Below are 25676 nucleotides of genomic sequence, written 5' to 3'. Positions count from 1 at the left end.
GATACTAGGACCAATATTTCGGACTTTGAAGCCTATAAGTTCTGACTTTTTGTACCAATATAGGCCCTGACATGACTGTGGAGGTAGTTTCAGGGTTGAAAAGACTTGTAGAGATAGTTTTCAGTGCGATATAGAAGTGAGTGGGCCTTGCCGTCAAAACGAACTGGTTTTCCGTGGCCATGAAAGCAGCCATCTTGTCATTCATTGGACAATCTGACTCCGCTATTTTTTCATTGTTGTCCTGCCCCTCGCTATCTTTTATTTATTTCCACCACCCCAGTTCAGGTACTTCAGTTATTGACACAGCAGATGCCTAGGCTGGCAAACATCTTTTTACTTCCTTTTATTACTTTAAATAAAAGAGCCACATACTGCTACTACTACTTGAGGCAGTTGCCTACAATAACAGTACGCTTATCATTGTCATCGAAGTGGCCTACAAACAGCACGCAACTACAGTGAAAATGGAAGAAGGGTGGATTCAGAGGCACTCATTCTACTTGCTTTCTTTCTGCGACTTGCATCGCTTGGTGTACCATCATTGTCCATGAAAACTGATTATCATTGCTTGTGCAATTTGTGCATTCATTTGCGGAATGACTTGCTGCCGCGTCATTACCGCTGTCTCATGAGGTGCATACATGATGACAGCATAACTCTCTCATAGCTCCCCAATTAGGCTCTCTCATCCATAATGCGATCATTTCCAGAAGGCACCACTGTGCATGTGCAGGTTGCTTTGAAGGAATCTCATGCTTCCTGGTAGCATACACACACTTGCCATGTTGGGGCCAATCAGCGTGCGCACACAGGCAACCTATTGCATCATGCACACTTGGGCGGAAGTAAATTGTGGTAGCGAATTGTATTATGCTGTAACTTTTTATCATCGTCTTACAAACGAAACGTGAGCAGTGTTGAAGTTCATATTTTAAAGCAGAGTTTCCATAGTTTTTCAAGTTCATAGATTTTTTGGACTGTGATTATCCAAACCATTTCCCGGGTTCTGGCGAGTCAGAAAAATCAGTTGAAAACTGTATTGAAACTCTTTGGCTATTGAAACATGGCTTACTTGTTGCTCTTAGTTAAAGAGAATGAAAGCTAAAAATATGATATCTGCCAAGGCATATTTGCGCTCGAACACCCGAAAGACAGTGTCAACTCTGAGAAAGCTGTAGTGTAAGATTCAGGAGTAGTCTGCACAATATGTGGGAATTTGGGCATGTTGCCTTGAAATATAAAGAATGAAAAGGCACATGCATACTCACGCATCATTTGCACCACGAAAGAACATGCCAGCAACCATGTCGCCAAAGCGTTTCAGGGGTGAGGATTCGGAGTTGTCATCAGCGAGGACAGATCGACGATCACCAATGTTGTCCTCCTAGCAGGTTGAAGGAAAATTCACGCACAGGCAAAAGACATCAGGATAGCACTAGAAACACAGGCAACATAGAAATCAGTAAAATTAAGTATACATCTCATGTGGAATGAACATCCAGTTTTCATCTTAAAGGGAGTCTTATTCAGCCGCAACTTTTGGTTGGTTTTCATGACTTGAAATCAGCCTCTCCCTCTCCGTTAAGCACGAATTGCAACAAATTTCTAAGTGTTCACAAAGTCAAATAAACCCCACAAATTTATCCTGGCAGCCTAATAGCTCTTAAAAAAATATAAAAGTGCTTTTATGCAAAAATGGACATGGTGTCAGTAAGCAAGGTAGGAAAAAATTAAAATGGGGCACCACGTAAAACAACAAAAATCGGGAAGCCAAGACCGAGTTTTTATAAAAAATACAAAAACAAATGATCACGGACACTGCTGCAAAGCCTACTGTGCTTACATTGAATGGCTAAACTGGCAACCGAGTAATAATGGTCAGTGTTATAAGTAGTGAGTTACATTTGTCTCAAATAGGCAAAAACAGGCTTGAAATTTTTCTTCCAACAAAGTGAGCACACATCATTGGGCAGCTAGTGATGTCAACACATGCATGCTTCCCATAAATACTGCAGTGACTGAGGCCACAAATTAGCCAATTTTTGAAATCCGTTGCATTGAAACAAAGCATCACCGAACTGCAAAATTTGCTACAAGAGGTCTGAAGGCTTCGGAGAAGCGACAGTGGCTCAAACTTGCCATGTCCATGGATAGATTGCCATTGTTTAGAAGTGAATGGCAGTGTAGCGTAGCTTTTGGGATCCGTGAAAAAAGAAATCAGCGTCAATGTATGCACTCATTCTCCGCTGTTTCTAGTGACAGGAGCCTGCAATCGTGAGTGTTGCACAGTATCATTAAAACATTAAACATTAAAAGGCGTAACAGGCTCAGTGGAAGCGACATTTATTTTGCCTATGTGATATGCAATAAGTATCAGACAGACGTACACTGGTGAAAGGATAAAACGAAACGGAATTCACCAGGCAAATGCAGACAGACGTACACTGGTGAAAGAATAAAACGAAACGGAATTCACCAGGCAAATGCAGCTAAATGAAAATGTCAGGCCCAGGAGTGTGGTGCAATGCAAAATGTATGCAAATTACATCGGCGAATTCAAAAAAGGAGTGGTTGCGTGCCTCACTTTTCAGCACTCCGTGTTTCTGTGCCGCAGCATTGGCGAATTCTACGCTTTTTTTTCTCCAGCATTGGAATGCTAAGCTGTAAATCACTTATCCATAGCAGAAGGCACCTTTTGTTTGCCAGACAGCCTGCTGTAAACGTTGAAACCGACCCTGCAAACATATTTGCGAGTGCCGCCGCCCACCGACCCATATTAGCGGAGCAACAGTTGCTAAATAGTCTTGTGTCCCAGACTGTGTGTCTAGGGCTCCAGGCTGTGCATAGCGCGCGGGACGATGCATTCACGGTTGTAACGATTGTTACACGGCAAAACTTATGTGCGCATGAAGCGTTTTTTTTTTTATGATTGACATTTCAAATTTTTTTCAAATTACCAGCCCTCAAGTTAAGATTGCAGAACTTAAACGAGTATATACGGTAGCTCTCTTGCACCGAAGTGCTTCCTTCGCTTTTCGAATAAGCTAGATACATCATTTTCAGGATGCTTCACTCCACAGCCAGTGAAGTAAAGCATCCTCAGGAGGCAACGGCACCATCACCACTGGCACTGTGTCGCACCGAGAAGGGGCCGCAGAGGGAGCTATGGTTATGGAGAAATTGTAAAACATACCCGATAGTGCAATTTCTGGCAGTTTTTCAATGTCATTCAATAATTCGGTTATTTTTCTTGGTCCATTGAGCTTAGTGTGGGCTGTATGCATGTATAACAGTGAAGCCTCTACAAAGTATACTCACAGGCTGGTCCTTTGACGCTGCCACAGAACCCTTCGCACGGCGTGGACGCGGCTTGCGAGCTGGAGTCTTGAAGTCCGAATCGCAGTCCGATGTCTCTGCCACGGCTGCAGTGGCCCGAGTGGTGCGCCGAGTGCGATACGGGCGGTTTTCATCGGGCACCGGTTCAGACAGGCGCAAGCGACTCAGCTCTTCCTCTTTGTCCTTCACCAGCTCCAAGGCTGCCTTGAGGGACAGCTCCCTACAAAGCATACACAGCAGGGCATTGGTGCTGGCTAAAGGATACCACAAATAAACCCATTTGCAGATCCCCATTTGTAGATAACCATTTGCGGAAACCCATTTGCGGATACCGCAAATGGGTTTAGCCAAGAACAGAGCTTGCACTTGGAAGCAGATCAAGTAAAAGGAAAATTCTACAGTGACCCTTCTAGACAACAGTAACTGACTCATCAAGTCGGTTACTTTGTTGGTTGTAGAACGTCATTAGGTTTGAAAAAAAAATGTTCGTTTGAATGTTCGCGATAGCCTGGCAAGACCCTTGCATTCACGTTATCCCTAGGTCACGCAGGCACGTTCATACGTCTCGGTTAAAGCGGGGCTTTATATGTTGGCTGGTAAATTATGCTATCGCATCATCGCGAAGGTGGAGTGAAAACAAAGAGAAAGAGGTGTCGTAGAGGAGGGCTTCGGACTACTGCGCAATAGAGGCTTTCTCCTCATAGCAGCTTAGTGATCCAAGTGCCTGCTAGAATTTTTTTGTCGAGAATCTGAAATAATAATAAAAAAAAAAGATAAAAAAAAAAGAAAGAAAAACATTAGTCATTAGCGCGTTCCTTAGTTTTGCACTGTTGTCTTCGCAGTCGACAGAGCATTCCTTGGCAGTGCACCAAGATGCTGCGTTGCAATAACATCACGACATGTTTTAGCTCCTGCGGTGGGGAATGGGGAAAAGGCGAACTTGGCAGTGTGGCAACGTCCTTGACCGGAGTACCCGTGGTAGCTGGCTCGGCATGTCAAGTCTCGCAAGCCTGGTTTTCGGTATGTTTGCTTTATCATGCCGAAAGTGGTGTGGGCACAATACACCTTAGAGAAAGCCTCTGACACTCTGTCTGCCATGTGATGAGCTGGCTTATCAGCGCACACCTAGAGCATGCTACTCCAAACAAAAGATGAAAAGAGGAAGGAAGGGGATAGAGAAAGCTCAGAGCAATCTTTTTTTTACTCCATGCTCCGCACAATCATAATTATTGGTTCATGGGAAAGGAAAGGTGCAGTATCTGTCACACTTGCTCTGTGGACACCTGAACCACGCCATAAGGGAAAGGAGAAAGGTGGGAGTGAAAGTGGATAGATGGAAAGGGGAGTTGTAGTGGAGGGCTACGGAGTAATTTCAACCACCTGGGGATCATCACACAGCACATGGACGCCTCTTTGTTTCGCCCGCATGCAGCCACCGTGGTCAACTCGGGCACTCTGGCACAGTAGTCATGCGTCTTACCGCTGCACCACGCCGGCGGGGCAACCGGCAGAGCAGCAAAGTCTTTCCTTCCCGAATAACATGATTTCTTAGCTTACGTTCAAAATTTTGGCAAAATGTGGATGTACATTACGTTCAGCAACTAGCTCAACGTGTGCTATTATACGAGCAGGCTGAATCTGAGGGCAAAAGATATGAACTAGCAGGCAATGGTGCTCAACTGTCATGGTGCCTTCTCTGCGGTGCCTATAGGCATGCAGGGTGTGAAGCATCTAAGGATGACACACATGTGAGTGGGCCGTTTCCCCATACATGTATGAATAGGAGAAATACGACAGTGATTTCACGCCTACAGGCATGCAGGCATAACATCTGAGAACAAGTAGTACATGCTTCCATACAAGCTGCTAGTCTCGTCTGGGGAATGTCTGGCGACAGTCAGCTATCATGATGACTTTCATGGCGTAGTAGAGTAAGGCAGTGAAGCGTCCAGCAACAACAAAAAAGCAATCCCACCTTGCCATTGCTGTCAACAGACCGACTGTGCAGCAAGATCTTTTCCGCTTTAAAGCCAGCGCAAATTCAGACTGAATTCTGTGAGTACTCAATCAGCTTTGCACACCTTAAAGGGGTGATGACAGGTCGGTCAATGTATTGCCGTTTTGTACTTCTGTGAATAATATACAGGTCTGTGATTATGCACGTCAGGTTTTAGTGTCTAGCACGCGGCACATATTACTAAAAAATGCAATAAAAATCGGAGTCGAGAAGCTCCTCCCATCGAGAGCAACCGCCGTTTTGAAAAGCTCGTGTGACGTCACAGAGGATACATGGCGGAGTGTCGTCTGCAATGCAGGCTGTAATATCAAATGATACGTCTCTCTTCTTTTTTGGAAGATTGACACAGTGTTCGTCCCTCATGCAGATGTGCTCGATGAAGATATGTTACTCTACGAAAGCAATATAGAGTATAATATGTTTTTTTCAGCATAAAGCACGGTCACAGTCAGTAAGCTGCGCGGTTACGTTCCGTAGCTTCTCGACGCACTCATCTGTCACATTACACCGGCGACGAAGTGAGCATGACGGTTGCCTATCGTGTGAGGGTTTCGACTCAGCGACGATGCCGACGAACTGATCAGCGAACGGTCACCCGATATGTTTTGGTCGGATCAGAGGCTGAGCGAAAACTTGATACCTGATGAGCTAACAGCTTGAATGGTTGCGCTTGTATGTAGCTTAACTGTGTTAGAAAAAGGAAAATAAGCGGCTACACTTTATATGTTCCACCGTCTCATCAACAATGACCTTGGCCAGAAATGTTAGTCGGCGCCGAACTGCTAGCCTGTTCCCCGACAAGTAGGCCTAGCGTTCGTATGTGGGGTTTGGGTCTAGAGTTTCGGCGATTACGGAGCGTGCGTTCACAAGCTTTACTGCTCGCTTGTGGCTATCGAGTGTAGTTCTGGCAGTTGTAACCCCAAATAGACAACTGCTTACATCACAAAGCGCGTGCACGTTGAGCGGGAAGCATCGATGTGAACATGTCCGGCAAGCGCAGCGGTGTCGCGTGCAGGTAAACATGCTGGGGGCGCAGTCGTACTCCGCGAATCTGCGCATTCCTGCGGGAGTTCAGGCTCACACACTAAATACTAAATGGTGCATGTTTACAGTGTTTGCGTTTAAGAACTCACGAGACGTCATTTGGGTCGAGAGTCGGTCGCAGTCGCGCGCGCAGCTGCGGGAGAGGCGAGACAGAGATGATGGCAGATGGGAGGCTCTTGTTCGGTGCGGGCAGTGAAGCGCATTCGAATCACGTTGGGTTTTGTGATGACGGGACTGAAGTGGCAGTGGCGGCGGGGCATGCTTTCGTGCACTGGCCGTGGCTAGACTGAATATAGTATTGAAAAAAAAAAAAAAAAAAGAAAGAAAGAAAGAAAGAAAGCTTTTTTAGCCGAAAATAATCAAGTTATCAAGTTTGACTAGCACGCGCATATAATACTCTAATGTCGCAAGGTATGCTCTCGTGTCAACGTATGCTTGTTTGGTATTTATTCTTAGTTTTGGACTGAAAGAGGGACGGGAAATAATAGCTCAGCAATCAGCAACACAACGCTACCCCTCCCCCTTTTGCTGCGCACACGGCGGAAGGAAACGTTGGACATGTACCCTTTTATATGCGGGAGCGTTTTGTTGCTAAACAAGCTAATTCTCATAACGTAAGAATAATATGCTTCTGATTGCATGCTTACATAATACAGCATGAGGCCATCGATTTCGGCCTCCTTGACAACCTCTAGACGAAGCCCAAAACAAGTCTGGGATACACTAAGGTCGCATATTATAGTGAAGGCCTGTCAAAGAAAAGAGAATATGTGAATAAAATATTTTTGCTGAAGAAAAAAAAAAACTCCGTGACCGCCATCCATGACGTGCATGCAGGAGAGCAGAACCACGAATAACAGACGACACGGGGACATCAGCGGCCAATGGTTGCCAGACCAGAAAGCTGGGTTTGATAGTAATAAAAATTTATTTTAAAACTATCTAACTATCTACTGCACCGAATGAGTTCAAAATTGCGAGAATTTATAATTTAACGTGTGTGGAGTGAAACGCAATAGTAATCAGTTTATGCTCAAATGTTAGCTGTCATGACCCCTTTAAGCCACAAAGCATTTGTGAAGATGTAAAAATGCCAATATAAATGCCTTTGTACTTCATTCAATAATTACAGCATTTTTGAGGTTAAGAATTTCAGGATGATGGGAATTGATAAAATTCTTTAGCAAGAGTGCAGCATTTTTTTTGCGTTCTGACCGCTCCTTGTTACAAGAGATAAGAATGTTCAAAATGTGACCGCACCATAGAGCACCAAGTTGTGTGGCTATAAATAAATTCGGTCCACAACAAAAAGATTGTGAACACATTTCCTGTGCTTCCGCATACATGTTCCAAAGCAGGGACAGTCCCTATATGCTCTTACCTTGCTGCCAGCTCCTCACGAGAGTCATACAGCTTGGCCTCAGACTCTTCTAGGCGCAGCTGCAATTCTTGCAGCAACTGCTTGTCCTTGCTAGCAGACTCTGTGGTGTCCTCGAGTTCCCTGGCCAGTGTGGAGCAACGAGCTTCTGCAGCCTTCCTCGCAGCCACCTCCCTTTCCATGTCACCCCTGAGGGTGCACAAACTCATCTCTGCTGCCTTGAGTGCCTTGTCCTTTTCATCAAGGCGCTTGCATAGGGAGAGTTCATGCTCCTGGGTGCGGTGTCTCAGCTCCTCTAGCTCCCGGCCTAATTCCGAGCTACGTGCGACCTCTTCAGCGAGTTTTTTCGAGGCTACAGCCAGTTGGTCACGGGCTTGCTGTGTGGAGTCTTCGGCATCACTGCGAGCTTGCACTTCGCATGCCAGCTGCGATGTCATTTCTTCGAGGGAGCTGCGAAGGCCCTCGATCTCCACACCTGCAGCAGCCAGTAGAGCCTCCAGTTCTTTCTCCACCGTGGAATCTTCATCGGTTTGAGTCATCTTTTCATCCATCAGGGGTGCAAAGCTGCATATCAGCAAACAGCAACTGTGTTAGGTCTAATGGTAAAAATGGCTAATTGTGTGATCCAATCCCCATGAAGAGACACACTGGGTTGGCTATGGGGGACACCGGAGCGTAGGAGTCCCAATTAATTTACTTACTTTGGTGTCTCATATCACCTGAGTTGCTTTGGAATGTTAAACCCTATAACCCAGCCAATTTAAACTCGGATGTCTGAAAGGAAGTTCTCTGCCAGCCATTCTACAAAGCAAGGCATGCAATATAGGCTTTCAATGCCCCTGTGAAAAATTTGGGACCTGCACCAAGTTGTTTACATGGACAGCTTTTTTTGTCTACTACCTGGCACTGTTTACACCCAGGTTCTTAGTTTATTATTCTTTTGTTAACAAATCAATCTCATGTGTACTCATTTTTTTTCTGCTGCAATGAAAGCAAGCTCCAGCTTGTCGGATGTGCTTGAATGTCATGGTGACTTTAATCTTTGTTCTTTGTCTAAGTAGTGCAGCTCTCGAACACAGTCAACAGTACTAACTGCACCATTGCTCTGGTTGCCGAGACGTGAAGAGGATTGTTCCTGTCTGTGCAACCAGTTCAGGCCAAGCTCACAAGGAACACTGCCGAAGAATAAAAAGCACCCTGCCACTAAGTTGCAACAGAAGAGAAACACTAATCATTAGAGAAATTCATAGAAGCCTGTTCGCAATACAGCGAAGCGCTCAAAATCACAAAGGACGAGGAGGGAACAGGATTTGTGATTTTGTGATTTGTGATCCTTTGTGATTTTGAGCGCTTCGCTGTATTGACGATGAACCAACACGCCCAAACATTTTCCCTTCTGTTCGCAATGTTGTATATTTGTTTTCCGTTTCTTTGTTTTTCACTGTACCCCACTCCTGCAATAGCCTCGTCGAGGCTGCAGTATGTGTAAATAAATAAATAAAATATAATGACACAGTACGCAAACACTTGTAAACCCTAAATATGGAAGGACATTAAGACTTCAAGAGAGCCAAGAATTTGTTACAAATACCATAACTACTCAAGTAATTAGCCCACAACCCCACATTTCTCATTAGGAACAGACTTTAAAACCTCGTGTGAGACATGCATCTGGCCTTCAGGGCCAGCTGTCGAGCATGTTAGCTTTATCTCTCTGCTATTGGCAGGCGAAAAAGATAGTGCGAGGCAACCGAGTGCCACACTGTGTGTGCTCCACTCTTCTAATTTCACACGCTGTGCATAGAGTCCTTGGGCATTACTGCCATGAAGACCAAGAGTAGCAATCCACTAGAGAAAGTGAGTGCATCTGATAAGAGCAGACAGACCGCGAGCACCGTCTCCCGTAACAAACGGAACTGTGTGTCCTGGCTCATGCGCTTATTTGCCTCATTTAACTATATCTTGTTTCTTCTCAATTGTGCCCAGGTCATGGAGAGATAGAGGCAGTTGGCAGTGACAGCGATAACTGCTTGCAATCAGGTTAGGCAAGAAATGCACATTTTCAGTCAGAAATCTCTACGCTATGGCTGGTGTCCATCTATTACAAAAAAAAAAATTATCACTATTGGACTCCTTAGAGATAGACATGATCGATCACAATTATGTACACCTTCCTTAGAGGTGTGTGGCAATTCCTCAAGAAAGTCTGAAATAATGTGAGTCCAAATTATAGGACTGCTACTGAAGACAATGTAGTAATCACAGTTGTCATGCTACAATCGAACCCATTTATAACTGCCGCAGTTATAGCGAATGGTCACTTATTACGAAACGTGGGTGGAGTTACCGTCAAAACCTCATGGCTGCGGCAGTACGTCTCAGATTAAATGAACAACCAAGGCTGCATCACTCCGCCATAACAAATGGGAAGACCCGCAGACTTGCACAGCCGACAAAAAATATGCGCTCCCCGGCAATGCAAAGGACGAAAAGCATCTCCTATCAGTAATGCTTAAGAGGCTACCAGGTTATTTGGTGCATGCTCTTAACTCTGATGGGCAAAGTGTCTAATGGGGAGGCAAAAGAGCAGTAAGTGCAACAGAGGGGGCAGCGCTGAAAGGGATATCGCTGCATATGGCTCATGATCAACTACCGTTATAGGTTTGAGGCTTCAATACTAGCCTCGAGATATTCCTTAATGGCCCTCCTGGCCCACGTCAAAAATAAAAAGAAGAAAAAAAGAAAGAAAAGACACAAGGCAAACAGTGTGCACCCATTGCAGTCATGCGATCGATCATGAGATATTGGTGCCAACAGCTCTTGAGCATTGGTAGGGGAACACCGGAAAGCACCAGTGATGCAATTTGAAGGGTCTGTTACCCGGGGTAACTGGAGCAATTGTGGCAGGCGAGTGGGGACATGCACGAAGACACCTCTCCCCTCGCTGGCAGTGTGACAGTGTGCACTCTCCCCAAAGAGCAATATTCTTCACAGTTCATACATTGCACACATGCATTTGTGAACATGTAGGTATACTGTTATTCAACGTAGTCTGCTACGAAAACTATTCAATGTTCTAAAAAATACTGAAGAGCATCACCGATTCGAAGCACAAAGCACACAAAGCTAAATGCTCCCACCCAGAATAGATCATTACAAATAGGTGTCCCTGAACCTGAACTGCATGAAATAGGCTGCCAAGTACATCGGGTATATGCACTCAAACAGGCGCAACAATGATCAGAAGTCCCCTGCTGTTGAAAGAACCCAGCTTCAGTTACCCATTTTTTAATTCATGCCATCTCGCCCCTGCCATCGGATGCATGCAATACGCCAGTTGCAACTATGCTGCTTCGGATGCTGCTTGTGCGCACTTTTGGAAGTGAAAGCTTGCGTAATACATACACTTTCTCCAGGAACAAAAAATAATGGTACAAGTCAGTTGTGGCTCAGCTGTGGATTGACCAAAGTGGCTTACCGAAGGCTGAACTCTTCTGCACTGTGCTGGCCTCTGAGCTCGTCGAGCTCCTTCTTCAGCTCTGCAATGTGCCGCTCTGCTTCTTCGCAGCGACCCAGGAGTTGCATGTTGGAACCCGCCTCTGCCTGCAGAGAGATTTGAAACATCCCACTGGTGGAATTCTTGCAAGGAAAGCCGTCTGAACAGCTGCACTGGGCCAAAGCGTACCCATAGCAACAGATCTGAAATGATCGGTCAGCATATAAAAGAATTGGCTTCTACTCGAAGAGAATATGCAACGCTTTGCAGAATTTAGGGGTGTGAGAATATTAAAAATTTAGAAAAGGCATCTAGTATGGCAGTTACTGAATTAGTGATATTCGAAATTTATCAAACATTCTAAAGATTACCGAATATACTGAAAAACTTTCAAATTCACCACTGTTTCATCGCGTTGCATGCGTCATCGCAACACCTGACCAAGTGGCCTTGCAGTGAAGCATCCTCAAAGCACGATGAAGTCGTTTTGTGAAGGGGGACGCTTCTTGTAGAGAAGAGGACCTTCCTTACAGTGTGTGCAAAGCGAAGCACTTCATAAGGTAGTGTAAGCGATTAGCCGACATAAAAAGCCCTGTTTTAACCAAACCACACGAACGTCCCTGCATGGCCAAAGAGTGCCTCAGCATCCAAGAGTACTGAAAGGGTGGTTGTTATTGCACCTTCCCACCGCAAATGAGCAAACCTGGTTGACAACTCCCAACTTTCTAACATGTGGTCTCGTCACACAAACCACCAAAGAACCATTGCATAACCATGTAACGTGATAAGCTGCCAGCGTCATCCTCGCGATTTTTCATTACAGCACCGACGGCAGATTATTTTGTGTAACATGCCCTTTAACACATATGCGTCAAAAATGGTCATCATCCGCATTTCTTGAGGTGTGCAAATAAGAATATCAGTAGCATAGGCACAGTCGACAGATTCTCGAAACTCTCTAGGGACCGCGAAAACATCCAAAAACTAAGGCAGTGTGAAAAATAAAATTTTCCATATATCACTATATAATTGTCCGATTGTCGCTATAGCGGAAGAACGGGTCAGCACTTGTACCTTCTGATGTTTGACTGTCATGTAGCACTGTGTTTACACAGGTGGGTGGCAGCCAGTGTTAGAAGGCTGTACTGCATCGGCACATGGCAAGTGAACGCCCAGGCATAGACGAAGTCCAGACGCAAAAGCGGACCTGCCATTGCAGGTTTGCTTAGGATGCTTGATTGCCTTTGGGGTAAAACATCCTCAATATGCAGCGGGGCAATCTGAAGAGGCACCACTGCTACTGCGTCACACTTCGCTTAATGTGCCTTGGAGGCATTCATAATTTTAAGGCGAAAGCCTCCATAGACTCAAGAGTGTTGACAGGAGTTATGCATCCATAGAGGGTGTCACACTGCCATTGTCGAGAAATTAATTGATTGATGAGTAAAAGAATGGTTGTATGAGCTAGAGGGTAAAAAAAAAATGCGTCTGTGTGCAAAATTTCGTTGATGTGGAGTAAGACAGCCAAAAACGTCAATTCGACATCAAAATAGCCAAGGATGTTGATACAGTGTGCAGACATGAAAACAGCCACAGACGTCGAAATTCTACAAAAATGCTGCAGAGCTTTAATATCATTGCATTACAACATCGAAAACAGTCAATCAAGAGTAAAAAAGAAACTATTAAAAGAAAACAGTAAATAAAAAGACAAAAAAAAAAAACACCCAAAAGAGAAAAAAGTAGAAGCAGCAAAAAAATAATTAAAACAAAAAAGAGAAAAAGCATCATAAAGAAGCAAGCGAGTGCAAAGAGTTAGTAGGCCTTACTACACTTAAGAGAGATCTATGTGCCTCCAACGAATTTTTGGATAATTTTTTCGACATTTCCGACAGAGTACGCAAAACAAAGCACTCCCTTAAAGGTTGAATTAAGATCTTGCATTCGAGAAGGAAGGATTCGTGAAAGGTAAATTCCGTGAACTCTGACTGGACGTCCAAAATGGTAGGAGCTCGCAACCGCGATCCCTCTTTGTGCAATCTTTTATTCAGTTATCAGGTTTTTTTTGTTTACATTTTGTGGAAGCACCCTTTTAGCATGAAAGCAGCGTAACCATGAATACAACTGAGTTCGATTTAATTTGGAAACCAAAGAGTTGCATGAATACAGCGTCATCTTCCACTGTTTCTGGCATTCAGAGGCAATACATATGCATGACAGTCAAGCATGGCAAAACCACACATGCCAGACCCCCACTTCTCACCATCTCTACCTGATACGTTGAGCCCTGTGCTGCGAGCGATGAGCCATTTGTTCCCTTCCCTATTTCTCTGCACTTTTACTTTCACCTTCACAGTGCAGCCATTGGGGGCATGAACACGTGCATCACCATGCAGTTCTGAAGAACAGAAAACATAGGGTTAAACAAACTGTAGCCCATGTCAGCAGTTGGCATTCGTTTGCAATGGCGTAAATTTATCAGATCAGCTTTCATGTCATGCTTTTATAACCTGCAGTAAGCACACAAAATGCTACACCTATACTTTATTTCATACATCAGGTGCAACGCAGCAAAAGCTATGCAAGTAGTTCACGAGAGAATCATTCCGCGGTCGTTTCGTGGCCGAGTTGTCTACCGTGTCGCTTTGGTGTGACTGAGAACTTCAGGTGTGTGGATTCGAATCCAACTTTCGATTTTTTTTTTTTAAACAGCATTTCATACTTGGCACCAATTTAAAAAATCTTTTATTTTTCTTCCGAAGAGCTTTAATACTGGACAGACACAATGGTGAAAAATGTTAAAACAGATGCTTGGGCAAGTTGGTAACTCATTTTGACCGGAACAGCGCACACTAAGACACAGACAAGGGAGACACGACACACACGAGCGCTCTACACACAACACACACACACATTTTTCACACACGACAAAGGTGAAAAATGGTCTTTCCTTCACGATTCAGGCCACCTGTTATTTTAGTTTTTGCTCATGTTTTGCTCTTGTGCCTCTCTCGTGGTACCGGGCTTGCCATGAATGATTCCGTCCATCCAGGAGAGCAGCGGATAGAGGTTTCAAGACTGTCCGGGACTGACAAGCGCTCCGCTGTGTTATAAAGCGATGCATTTCGTGTTATCAGTTAGTTTTTTAGATTCCTTGTTCTTAGACAACACTGATGTCAAGTTTTTAACGAGTCAATATTTTCCTGCTTTTCCTTCTGCCTAAAAATGCATGTCCAGCTTCTTGTCATAAAAGAGAGCTTAATTGCCTCTAAGTATCACTGATGCTAGGCAGCTAGATCATTGTGCTCGATCAGAGCAAGGTTCCATTTTCTTTTCTCAAATGCAAAGCCACTCTCCTACAACAGCTTCCACAAGGTGGTTTTCTTGAAGTTCGGCAGGTCATCGTCTTACCTTTGAACACTAGCACATGGATATTTCTCTCTTCACGTAAATATTGTGTACATTTAGGCGGATGGCATGCACCGTGAAGCTGTCACTTTACCTTTTGTGAAATTATGATCTTCACATCTCGGGGTCTTTTCTTCGAAGACTTCAACAGTCCGCAGAGACGCTCCCCGCCTCGTATTTTGCGACGGTATGCAGAGACACTCCAGCATCCTTGCTCACAACGCTCAGAATATTCCTGGCAGATTTCTGCGGGGCTCTATTCTGAGCATACATGTTTACAATAACTTGCTTCGCATGCCAGGACATCTTCAAAGTATGAATCATAGAAAAAATTCACTCAGGAGATGTGGTCCAGGTCGCTGCGTTGGACGCCATTTTCTCAATAAGAGACGCACAGTGTGGAGAGCACAGCTGGCAAGGTTGCAGGGCAGAGAAAATGCTACACGAACAAAAACGACAAACAAAACATACAAATTCACCTATTCAAATCCCTTCCCCCTAAAAAAGGTGTTTTTTATCAAGTTGATGGCAAATTTAATATTTACTAAGCTTCTGGACAAAGGAATTATTGTTTCCTCTCGTAAAGTGCATGCTTTATAAGGTGAAAGCCTTTAAGCACTTATACTCGCGGTGACCGTCTATCTGTTGCATCCAAAGGTTGAAACAGTGCTAGCTGTAACCCTCCCTCGTACCGGCGCACACCTTCCTCGCCCCTCGGCGACAGGTGGCGACGCCAAATTGCATGCGCCGCTGTGCATATGCAACAGTGACGTCAACTGCACTGGCAGGCAGAGTGAATAGCGCTGCGATGGCGCCCCTTCGCCAGACGAGTCGTTGCAGTCAAGTGAGTGAGTCGGATGGCTCCCAAGCGGCCCAGTGATTCCGCACCAATCGGCTCAGAAAAGCGTAGGAAAGCGGAATCCTCCAACACCAAACGGCGGAAGATCAATGAACGAATGAGTCAACGGTGGCTCCAGGCTTCTCCTGGAACTAAGGTGAGAGATGCGGAACGAAAGTGTTTGCGACGGCACCATGCTTCACTGTGACGAAAGGAAATACAAGACGCCTCCTCGTAGCTCAGCCCAATAAACATTCACAAAAGAAAAAAATAATGGTGTGGTCTCAGTTGTAATTGGCAGTCATTGGCAGTCGAAGTGGCGCGGCAAAGGCTTTTGCCTAGTGCACTTTAGGCTGGCAAAGTGCCCCTTAGTTTTACTGCGGATACGAGGAGCGTAAACAAGAGCTCTAGCTTTGACACTGTTGTACCTGATGTATGAAACGGAGTATACAGCACCCAAGGGTCCGATTGTGCCCATTTCTATGTCATTTCCTGCTCTTAGTAATGACCACTCCTTTTCCTTTTTCAGTTCCAAATAACTTTACAAGCGATTCCTGAAGCACTCACTTCAATTACAAATGCCACATTTTTTTAGTCCTCTCTTGGCACACTACTAGAAAATGCTCCTTTTACAGAGGAAAAGACTTCGCTGCAGTTGGTAAGGTTATTTTCCTAAATTATCAACTACTTTAGACAATGGATTTACAAAGCTGGAGAGTACCTTCAGAAACCTGTTGCACTATTTGCAATAAGAAAAACCTTACGTGCATCTTTTTCCAAGCTCCAAAGAAAGTCCACGATGTACAAAATAAGTCACGAGCACTGCATTCGTGCGCAAAAATTGCACTGCTGTCTAAGCAGAGTTTAAGAGAGCCAAGCAGCAGAGGATGATTAGATTACCTTTCGGTACAAGTCCAGCCGCGTGATCTCGCAGGCGTTGCGGACGCGGGTGGCCAGCTCTTGGTCAGCAATAACCTGGAGATCCTGTTGCGACTTGTGCATCGCGGCCACAAAGTTCTTGTAGTCTGTGACTTCTGCTCTGCTAGCACTAAGCATCTTCTCCTTCCACCTGTGGCAAACACAGAACAAAGTAGCAGTTTAGGTGGCAACCATGGCGCTGCGCCTGTTGAGAGCCTGACAGCATTTATAGAAAACATTAAATGCAAGCATCCTGGGTGATGTTGCAAAGCCAAACTATAGAGAAAAGGTGCACAATAAATGTGATTTGAAAAAGAAAAAAAAAGAAAAAAGAAAGCACAACTTTTTTACACCTAGAGCACAAAGGTCTTCATGTGCAGAAAACTTCTTTTTTTTTTTCCCCTTTAAACTGTTCCTGTTGGCCTTTCTAATGTTAAATAAAAAGGCCTTTGTATGACCCACACTTTGCTGACTGACATTAAAGTTGAGCAATGATGCTTTGCACACACATTCAAAGAGCTCCCAACTCGTTGCACGCACTGCAGTGCACATGCCAAGCCATAGCACAGCCACGAACATTTGCCACTACTAGTCTAGCCATCTGCAGTGTCTGGTATGGCTTTATAGTAACAAAGGGCGTTGTTGCTTCATTCGTGAGGTAGAAATAAGAACCCATTGTACACAATCCTATCTTTGGTAGCTGGCAATGTCAGCCATTCTGGAAGGCTAAAAGCTAGACCGCAACTAAAAGGAGTAGCCCTAAGCTCACCCAGTGCCTGGCATATGACTGATCTCAATAGCACCAATTCTGCAGGCAGGGAATGAACAGGTAGGGCACAGATGAGCAATGTATTACTGCTGAAAGCCGCACGCAAGGCTTGTTAACTCTGGCAACTCAGAGGTTGTGCAACCCTGTCTGGTCAAAAACCTACAGTCGCAAAAGGTCGCATTGAACGAAAAGCAACTGTCACAGGCCAATCGAGCACTGCTCGGTTTTCCAGCCTTGAGACTGCTGGTAACTAATCAGCAGTGCAGCTGGAATGAATGCAAGTTAGCTCTACATCCGGCTTCTCGTTGCTAGTGAACAGTCAGGATTTCGGATGTGACTAATTCGGGAAAGCGACTCTGTCGAACTGAACAGCTCCCTGGTCGCATGCAAAAGCCAGTAGTGCACCCTTTGCAACTCTCAAATATGAGTGGACCTTCAGATGTCATGAAAGCAAGACTGCTTGCTGTAGTACATTGATATCAGACTGCCAAAGTGGAAGCTCCACTGGTCGACCATAACAATTTTCACCTAGATGGCATAGATTATCGGAAAAACACATGCAAGATAAGATTTTCTCTCAAAATTTTAGCGTGCCCATCTTCTGCCTCATGTCATATGTGAAGTGAAATAATTTTCAGCCCAAATCCAAGTCTTGGCATCATTCTTCAGCAATATCATAAGCACCATGCAAGCTGCTGTGGATCTGCAGCAAAGGCTGTGCAGGAAAGGGAAGGTGATTGCCCTTTGCCTACTGAAGGTCACAGGACCAAAAAACGACTGTCATTATGCGACAGAACATTATTTCGGAGACTGTAGGAATGAATCCAACAAGTTCATGTGTTCCTCAGGTTAAAAATAAACTTAACCCCACTGCAGTCACCCCTTTACAATTAAGGAGTGAGGGAAATTGACTAAAGGCAAGAAAAGGAAAGGTTAGCAACAAGTTAGTCATTTCAGTGAATAGTACTGAGCTGTGCTCGATTGACTGGCTCGAGCAGGTAGTGATCGCTCTAAACTGGTGCCAAAGCTCAGAAAATGAAGTTACACAGCTAGAAATGTTTCATCAGAGGTACAGAGGATTCCATGACAATTTTGCAAGCATGCATATTTAGGCCCCATGGTTCTAACCGGGTAAATTGAGGAGCATCTTATATCACCTTTCTCGGTGAAAGCATCTGAATATGAGGGGAACGTCTTATGCAGTTGATCACAAATTTTAAGGTGATTGTGAGAGTGCAACATGTCGCCAACAAATTTTTCGGACTCCACAAGACCTGAGCAATGGTCCGAATAATCGAACAGCTTGATAAAGCCATGAACTTGAAAAATAACAATTTTCTGCAAAACATCTGCCCTAAAAATTGCGAACTTGATCGCTTCTTATGTTTTTTTGGTTCGCAAACCGATGGTTACAGCACAGTGTGATCTGCTACCACAATCTGCTTTCGCACACTACCTGTGCACACATGCAAGCATGATCCGCTACAGTGTGCCGCTAGTGCATGCGCGCTGATTGATCCCGGAACGGCAAGCATGCCGCATGCAACACCCTTAAGGCGTTGAGCATAGGTGCTGTGGTGCCCTGTAGAAGTGAATCACATTATGTTAACTCTGCCAAAATCGTGTTTTCCTCATGCTGTTTGTTGTTGTTGTGGCTGTAGGAAGAAGGAAAAGAAAATGCACCGGCCTGCTACTGGCTCTGTAGCTGAGCTACCTCCGCTGCCTCGTGCGGACAGAAGAGAAAATAGAGAAGAAAGAAAAAGAAGAGGGGGAAAAAGATGCGCGCCGCAACCGCCGTCGTCCACCACTTAAGCGGTGGCGGGTGCAATGACGGCCTATGACAGATAAAAATTTAGTGGCAGGCTAGCCCCTGCCGCAAGCGGCGTTGACCTATCTATCCCAGCCCCATCAGGGCCAGCACCAGTTACCCTCCATCCCCCTTCCCGGGATGCTGTTTGTGCGAGCACACAGTTAATGACACTACCTCAAATGGCAACTATGAGCGAACATTCACGTAGTGTATCTGAATGACTCCAAGATGACATCCGAAATGGCACCTTTCACAGTCATGAAGAGCCAGTTGATTGTGGCAGCGATGTCCGCTCGCGTCTATATTAGGCAAAAAAAAAAGAGAGCTTAAACGAGATACATTGATGCAGCAAAATAACCAGGAAGACAAGTCCACTCCATTAGCGTCATGGATTCCACATTTACAGAAAAGACCTCTGCAACTATTCCAACCAATGACACTGACGCAGCCGAAGAGGTCGCAATTGCCTTAGCAATCTCAACGAGCAAAGAACATGTCATCATTCTCACTGATTCACAGTCTGCATGCAGAAGCTATCGAAAGGGAAGAATTTCCAGCATAGCACTTCAAATCCTTCGTCGCTCCACAACTCACCAATGCCTCAGCCCGAGAATATGCTAACCGGGCAGCACTTCCAGAGGGATTTCGGAGAACACAGAATGTGCCCAAGAATTATACTGACATCCTCCTGCATTACAGATTTGACAGAAGAAAATGTTCCCCCCTCATAAGAAACTAACCAGAGAAGAAGCAGTCACCCTCCAAAAAATCCAAACCAACAGCCACGTCCCACGGCACCTTACTACACAGAATCTAACCAACCACCTATAAATATGAATGCACATTTTGTAATGTACCAAACACCCTACAACATATAGTGTGGGGATGCATGGGACCAAATGGTACTATAACCACCATGGACTTGACCGAAGAGCAGTGGAAGACTTAGCTGTCAAGCCCCAGCCTGAATGATCAGCGTAGTCTGGTCAACCGGACTCGGGAGATGGCTCGGGTCCACGGCTTCCTGAACTGAGGAGGCTGCCCACCTAGGTCTAAATATTTTACGCCTGCTCTGAATAAATGTGTCTCTCTCTCTCTCAGCCCATAACCGACCGCCACGGTATTGCTAAAGTCTATTTTAGTCGGAAAAATCAAACTTTCTAGATTCTACAGAGTTCGCAACAACAGTCGTGAAAATGCACACATTCCTATGAGGGATGTGACAGTTCTCAAATGAAGTCCAAAATATTGTGCAAGTCCTAATCATTGGAGTCCGAAAAATCTGTCTGCTACCATATCAACAATTTCAACACATAAAGCATGCCAACAGATGAGCGCTTCTGCAACCCAGACAAGTGAATACAGCGTATACACGCTTGTGAGGCACACTTGCTGCAGAAATGGGCTACTGATAGGCACATGCTTCAAATATTAGTAGGGACAAATGAAAGTGTCGAGGATCACGCCGGCCGCACCTCGCATCTCAAGCTGTGTGATACGAGTGGCGGTGTTTGAGTTTACATCAAAGCTGCTGCTGACCATAAGGGGTCTAATTTTACTCCTGGCAATATATAAATGCCATAAAAGATCAGTTAATATAGGGTACAGTTGAATTTTCAGTCTCCCAGTCTCTTTCAGCAGGGAAAAAAGCTATGCAAGAATCGTCGCAAGCCTTCAGTTTCACAAGGCTTCATCGCACAACCGGAGCACTGAACGCTAACTTTTCTGCATGACAGCAGTGTCGCATTAAAAACAAGCATGTCATACTGAAGGAAACTTTCAAGCGGACTCTCTGTAAAACTGCTTGACAAGGTGAACGTCGTTAAGCCTGCCAGCAGGTGCCCCAAAGCTGCGTAGCTGACCTGGCTCCGTTTGAGAAAAATGATCGTGGGAGCACCATTAGAACATGCATTTGCATAGATACGACATACTGTTCGATATATTCCCATACTGAATGGGAATTTCATAAATGCCAAGGGTACATACTGAGCGTTCTATAAAAGCAATAATTCAATCTATCTGGGGTTGACTGTACAATGAAAAATAAGGTATATAAGAAATTGAGCCCTGAAGGAAAATGACAATGTCACAACATTTGCATATAGTGCAAATTAGTTTTTGTCAGCATACTACACCACTTCCAAGTAATACTTCCTCATATGACAGTCGTCTGATAACTCAGTCATGACACTGCCACTTTTATTAGTCCATTCTATTTTTGCTATGTGTCTCTGACACGCAAATAATTATAACAATAATAATATAATAATATTATTTTGCACTCAGGAGAAAAAAAAGGGGGGAGGGGAGAAAGAAAAAAAAAAGAAAAAAAAAAGGGCGTAGAGCAACGTACAAGGCTAAACTGAAAACCCATATGCTGCGCGCGCCGGTCAGCCACGTTAGATAATCTAGCTAGGCTCTTAAACCTGGTTATAACAAGCAAAAACTGATGTGGTGGCTCAGTAGTTAGACACCCTGCTACTGAACTCGAGTATATGGGTTCAAATCAGCTCAGACGTCTTTATGTTTGTTTGTTTTTAGTGTGAAAGCACTACATGTCGACACACAAAACGATTTTGCTGGGCCCTGAAGCTTCGAACCAGTGCTCCCGCAATAATATTTGGACGATTGCTAATTGAGCAGGTCATACCACAATACGGTGCCCCTCATGGTCCTGCCTGAACAGTCAACAGAAGTGTTAAGTCATTTCTGTGGTCTGAAAGAATTAATCCCCCTGTACGCAATACCGAGGATACAAAATTATAGAAGCAATGCTTTGCACGCACTTGAGCATTTTCTGAGTGTTGTCGAGCTCCCGTTGCAGCGCGCTGATCATGTCGAAAAGCTCGTCCGTCTCAGCTGGGTCTAAGGTGGGAAGACCAGCGGAGCTGTGAGCGTCTATGGAAAAGTCCGGGCTTCTGGCGGGTCTGCCTTCACCTGCACTGGCACGGGTAACGTTCCAGACCTCTGAGAGCCGACGGGCAGCCTGGCGACACTGCTCCTGCCGCGGTTCCAGGTGAAGAGTCACGACTTGGGAGGCGATGGCCGAGAACTTGAGTGCATTCAGAGACTCCTCAAACATGCCGAGAGATGGGCAGATGTTCACCACAAGCAAGACTCTGCCACCTGTTGTGAAGAAGGCCTGCATCACCTGCAACACAGATCGCAAAGCAGTGACCAACTCCTATTATGCTCAGTCTTTGGGCAGGTCATCTAAAAGCTAAGCACAGCAAAAATCCAATTGTATAGAATGCGTCCATAAAAAAAAAAGCAAGAACAAGCTGCTAGTATGACCATATTTACCAGACAGCTCTGAAAGTGCAAGAAACTGGCAGCAGTTGTCTTGAGCAAAGATCATTCAACTAGGCTTGCCTGTATATACATAATGGCTTTCATTCCAAGTCCGTACTTTGAACAGTTTCGGCATACAGGGCTATAACAAAAAAGGAAAGTGCACTGGATTAAATGCGCTGACATCCCCAAACCACTCTCATGACTAACAGGTAAAGACTGCTGCGTACGAGCGCTTCTAAATAGTACAATAAAATCTCACTACATCGGAAATTTGTATAATTCGCATTATGGTAATGGTCCCAGCCGATGCCCACGCAAGTCAGTGGCGCCAGACACTCATTGATTCAGGCATTAGGTAGGCTTGCTATGGTTAATTCGGACAGGGGATCGCATGAAAGTATAACCCACACAGCCAACGATCACCGAAATAGACCTCCCCAAACCTTAACTGGATGAAAAAGGGGCACCTATGCTCTTTTTTTATGTTACGGCAGGCAAAATGATTATCAGAAGTCCCCTGATACCGAAACACAGCTCAGTCACATGATGTATAGTCTGCTTAACTTCACGTCCCCACATGGATGCTATCGGGCATGCGCGTCAACCAGTCACAGCATTTCAGACACTACTTGGAGAATCAGAATTTTTTAATTTTCAATTTTGGAATGCCGCAATGCTGTTCTAACGTGTACAAGTATATCCCTTGTGTGCATCCACATGCTGCTTCCGGCACACTGAAATCACAAACTGCGTGCTAGGTATGCATGGCTCCATTGAACTGCGCACTTCACCGTACTGCATGTGGATTGTGCGGCAAGGTATCTTCAAAGCGTAACGCAGCTGTTTCGTGTAGGCACCATTACTAATGCGTTGCACTGCAAAAGGAGAAGTGGTTGCTTTCACAATTTTGGAGCACTTCTTCAACTATCCTGACAGTGTGTGCAAAATAGACCACTCAAGAAACTGTGAAAAATTATCGTTCTCATTTAGGATTCCGTCTCAAGTGCCAACAAACGTCACACAGGTTTTTCCTTATTAAAATTATTAGGATGCTTTTGTTCTCAAGCTCATTTGATAACTCTAACTTTTGGTTAATTTCAACATCTTTCGCAATCTCTTCGAGGCTAAATCGGCGAGAATTTAGTTTAGTAGCAAGTGGTGAATCATGCATTATAGCAGGAAAAAAAAAAAAGGGGCAACACTAGCCCTTCTTTGCACAATTTCTTGTTTTCTTCACTATTGAATTTAGCAGTATAAACCAATCGAGCTGCCATTTGTTCAACGCTTCCTTGAATGTTTACTCCTAAGCTGCTCATTCAAAAATGCCATTGTCGCTGCCATGCAGGGCACATGTGTTAATGTTCATTATGCCACAAAGTGAAGTGCAGACAACTCTGAGCATGCATACTGAGACTACGACAGAACAGCAAACATTGAGATATTGAACATTTTTAAGGGGAGAAGCAGGGCTAAAATCGCAATTTTCACCAAAAAAAATGTGTTTTTAAACTTTTGTTGTTTTGGATTGGATTGAAGAGAACAGGATAAGCAAAATTTTTATTTTTACTTTTTGTTTTTCTGTCATACATAACCCCTAATCTATCCTTTACATATTCCTGTCTTTCATTTACGCATATGTGAAATATTTCTTCTGAAATCGAAAATTTTCAAAACCTAGGCGGCAACCAGCCATGTCCTCTTTTGACACCTGCTTGAGATGTGCCTCTCCTAAACTAGGGGGGCAGAAAGGATTATTTTTGGCACCTATTCTGTTCACGTTTAGCGTGTGGGGGTTCTCACGAAGCTTGGGCTCTGCTCTCAGAACCGAAAGCCACGCCACTAGCTCAGGCCACAGCAGTGGCCACGAAGAACGACATAATGAGGCAAATCCAGCGGGCCAAGCCGTTTATTGTGAACGCCCAACGTTTTTCCTACGTATCTTAGCAGTATCCGTGCACCTCGACGGCGTCTCTCCGGCTGCAAATGCTGTCTGCTGAGATGAGAGGGGGAAGGAGAGGCCGCACCCTAAGCCAGTTATCTCACTCTCTCCCTCTCTGCCACAGCTCCGGGGAAAGGAGTGGCAGTTCCTGGCCCTACGGGGCTGGGACGGTAGGGCAATGCCGCTTGCGGCGGGGGTTAGCCAGCCACCGAATTTTTATCTGTTGCAGACCATCATTGCACCCGCCACTTCGGTGGTGGATGACGGCTGTTGTTGCGGCGCATGTCTTTCTCTCCCTCTTCTTTTTCCTTTCTTCTGTTTTCTCTTCTGCCCACACGAGGCAGCGGAGGTGGCTCAGCTACAGAGCCAGTAGCAGGCCCGTGCATTGTCTTTTCCTTTTTCCTACAGTAGCCACAACAGGCCAGGAGGAGAAAGATGAGGGGTCCCCGTGAAAGAGAGAGAGGGTGTTTGCCACGTCATGAGGGCGAGTGCGAGTGAGTGAGTGAAAAACTTTATTAAGCTCTAGATTGGCTTGTCTTCTGCGGTTTTCAGATCTAAGACAAAGGTCGGTTGCCCTTAGTCCAGGGCTCCGCTGGATGCTGCTGCCAGTTGTGCTCGCTGAATCGGACCTTCTTGGTCGACTCGGCGATCGCTGGCGAGCACTCCCTCCCATTGCTCCGCACTCGGGTTTGTTATAACGGTTACCACGCTTATCCTCTGGCATGCCCACGTTATGTGGTACAGCGTGGGTGGTTCTTGGCACCAAGGGCATTTGTCAGTGTACTGTGTGGGATACATTTTGTTGAGTACGTGTAGGTTCGGGTACGAGTCCGTTTGTAGCTGCCTCCACGCGACTGAGTCCTCTCTGCTAAGGGAGTTGTGTGGTGGTGGGTACCACTTTCTGCAGCCCTTGTAATGGTTTAGTGTCGCCAAATAAACTTGGGGTACAGGTTCGTTCCCCTCGAGGTCGCCTACGTTGGATGCTCGGTAATAAGTGTACCCTCAAGCTGTCCTGTCCGCCCCTTGGTTCCCTGTTACTCCCGCGTGTGCCGGCGTCCATACTATCGTATGCTTGATTGGTTCTTCGTTTGGTTGTCGTTGTGTTATGTGGCCCCCAGAGCGGAGTATGCGGAGTGCTCTGTGCCCGATTCTGCCGCGAAGATAGGAGAATGTTGAATTCCTACAAGTGGGATGGTTGTCACTCATCTGACAACAGTGAAAAGCTAGCTAGTATATTATTGCGAAAGCAATACTACTTGCACTTTCAAGCCGTCAGCGTGGTCCCTGCGGTAACCACGTTTGACCTTTGACCTTTAGACGACCCCCGTAGATGACCCCAAGCTGGCAGGAGCTGCCAACTTGGGTTTTTCGTTTCATATGGGATGGTTACGTCAGAATCAACCTGCTAGGACCCTGGCATTCACGTTAC

At 45.2% G+C, this 25676-nt stretch overlaps 1 protein-coding gene across 1 annotated transcript in view; it reads right to left on the bottom strand.

The window, feature by feature from the left end:
• LOC146185078 (kinesin-like protein KIF15) overlaps positions 1-25676 on the bottom strand; it is a 45610-nt gene that overhangs the window by 7161 nt on the left and 12773 nt on the right. The window contains exons 7-12 of the mRNA XM_084606067.1: positions 21801-22165; positions 16418-16586; positions 11254-11378; positions 7779-8339; positions 3319-3556; positions 1269-1384 (exon numbers count right to left, since the gene is read on the bottom strand). Coding sequence (XP_084462193.1) covers positions 1269-1384; positions 3319-3556; positions 7779-8339; positions 11254-11378; positions 16418-16586; positions 21801-22165 — 1574 coding nt within the window. The remainder of the gene's footprint in view (positions 1-1268; positions 1385-3318; positions 3557-7778; positions 8340-11253; positions 11379-16417; positions 16587-21800; positions 22166-25676) is intronic.

This window comes from Amblyomma maculatum, chromosome 6 (assembly GCF_055883805.1).
Source record: "Amblyomma maculatum isolate TAMU_Amacu chromosome 6, ASM5588380v1, whole genome shotgun sequence".
Lineage (NCBI taxonomy): Eukaryota > Metazoa > Arthropoda > Arachnida > Ixodida > Ixodidae > Amblyomma > Amblyomma maculatum.
Note: the sequence above shows the minus strand (reverse complement) of the source record. Positions and strands in the feature narration are given on the sequence as shown.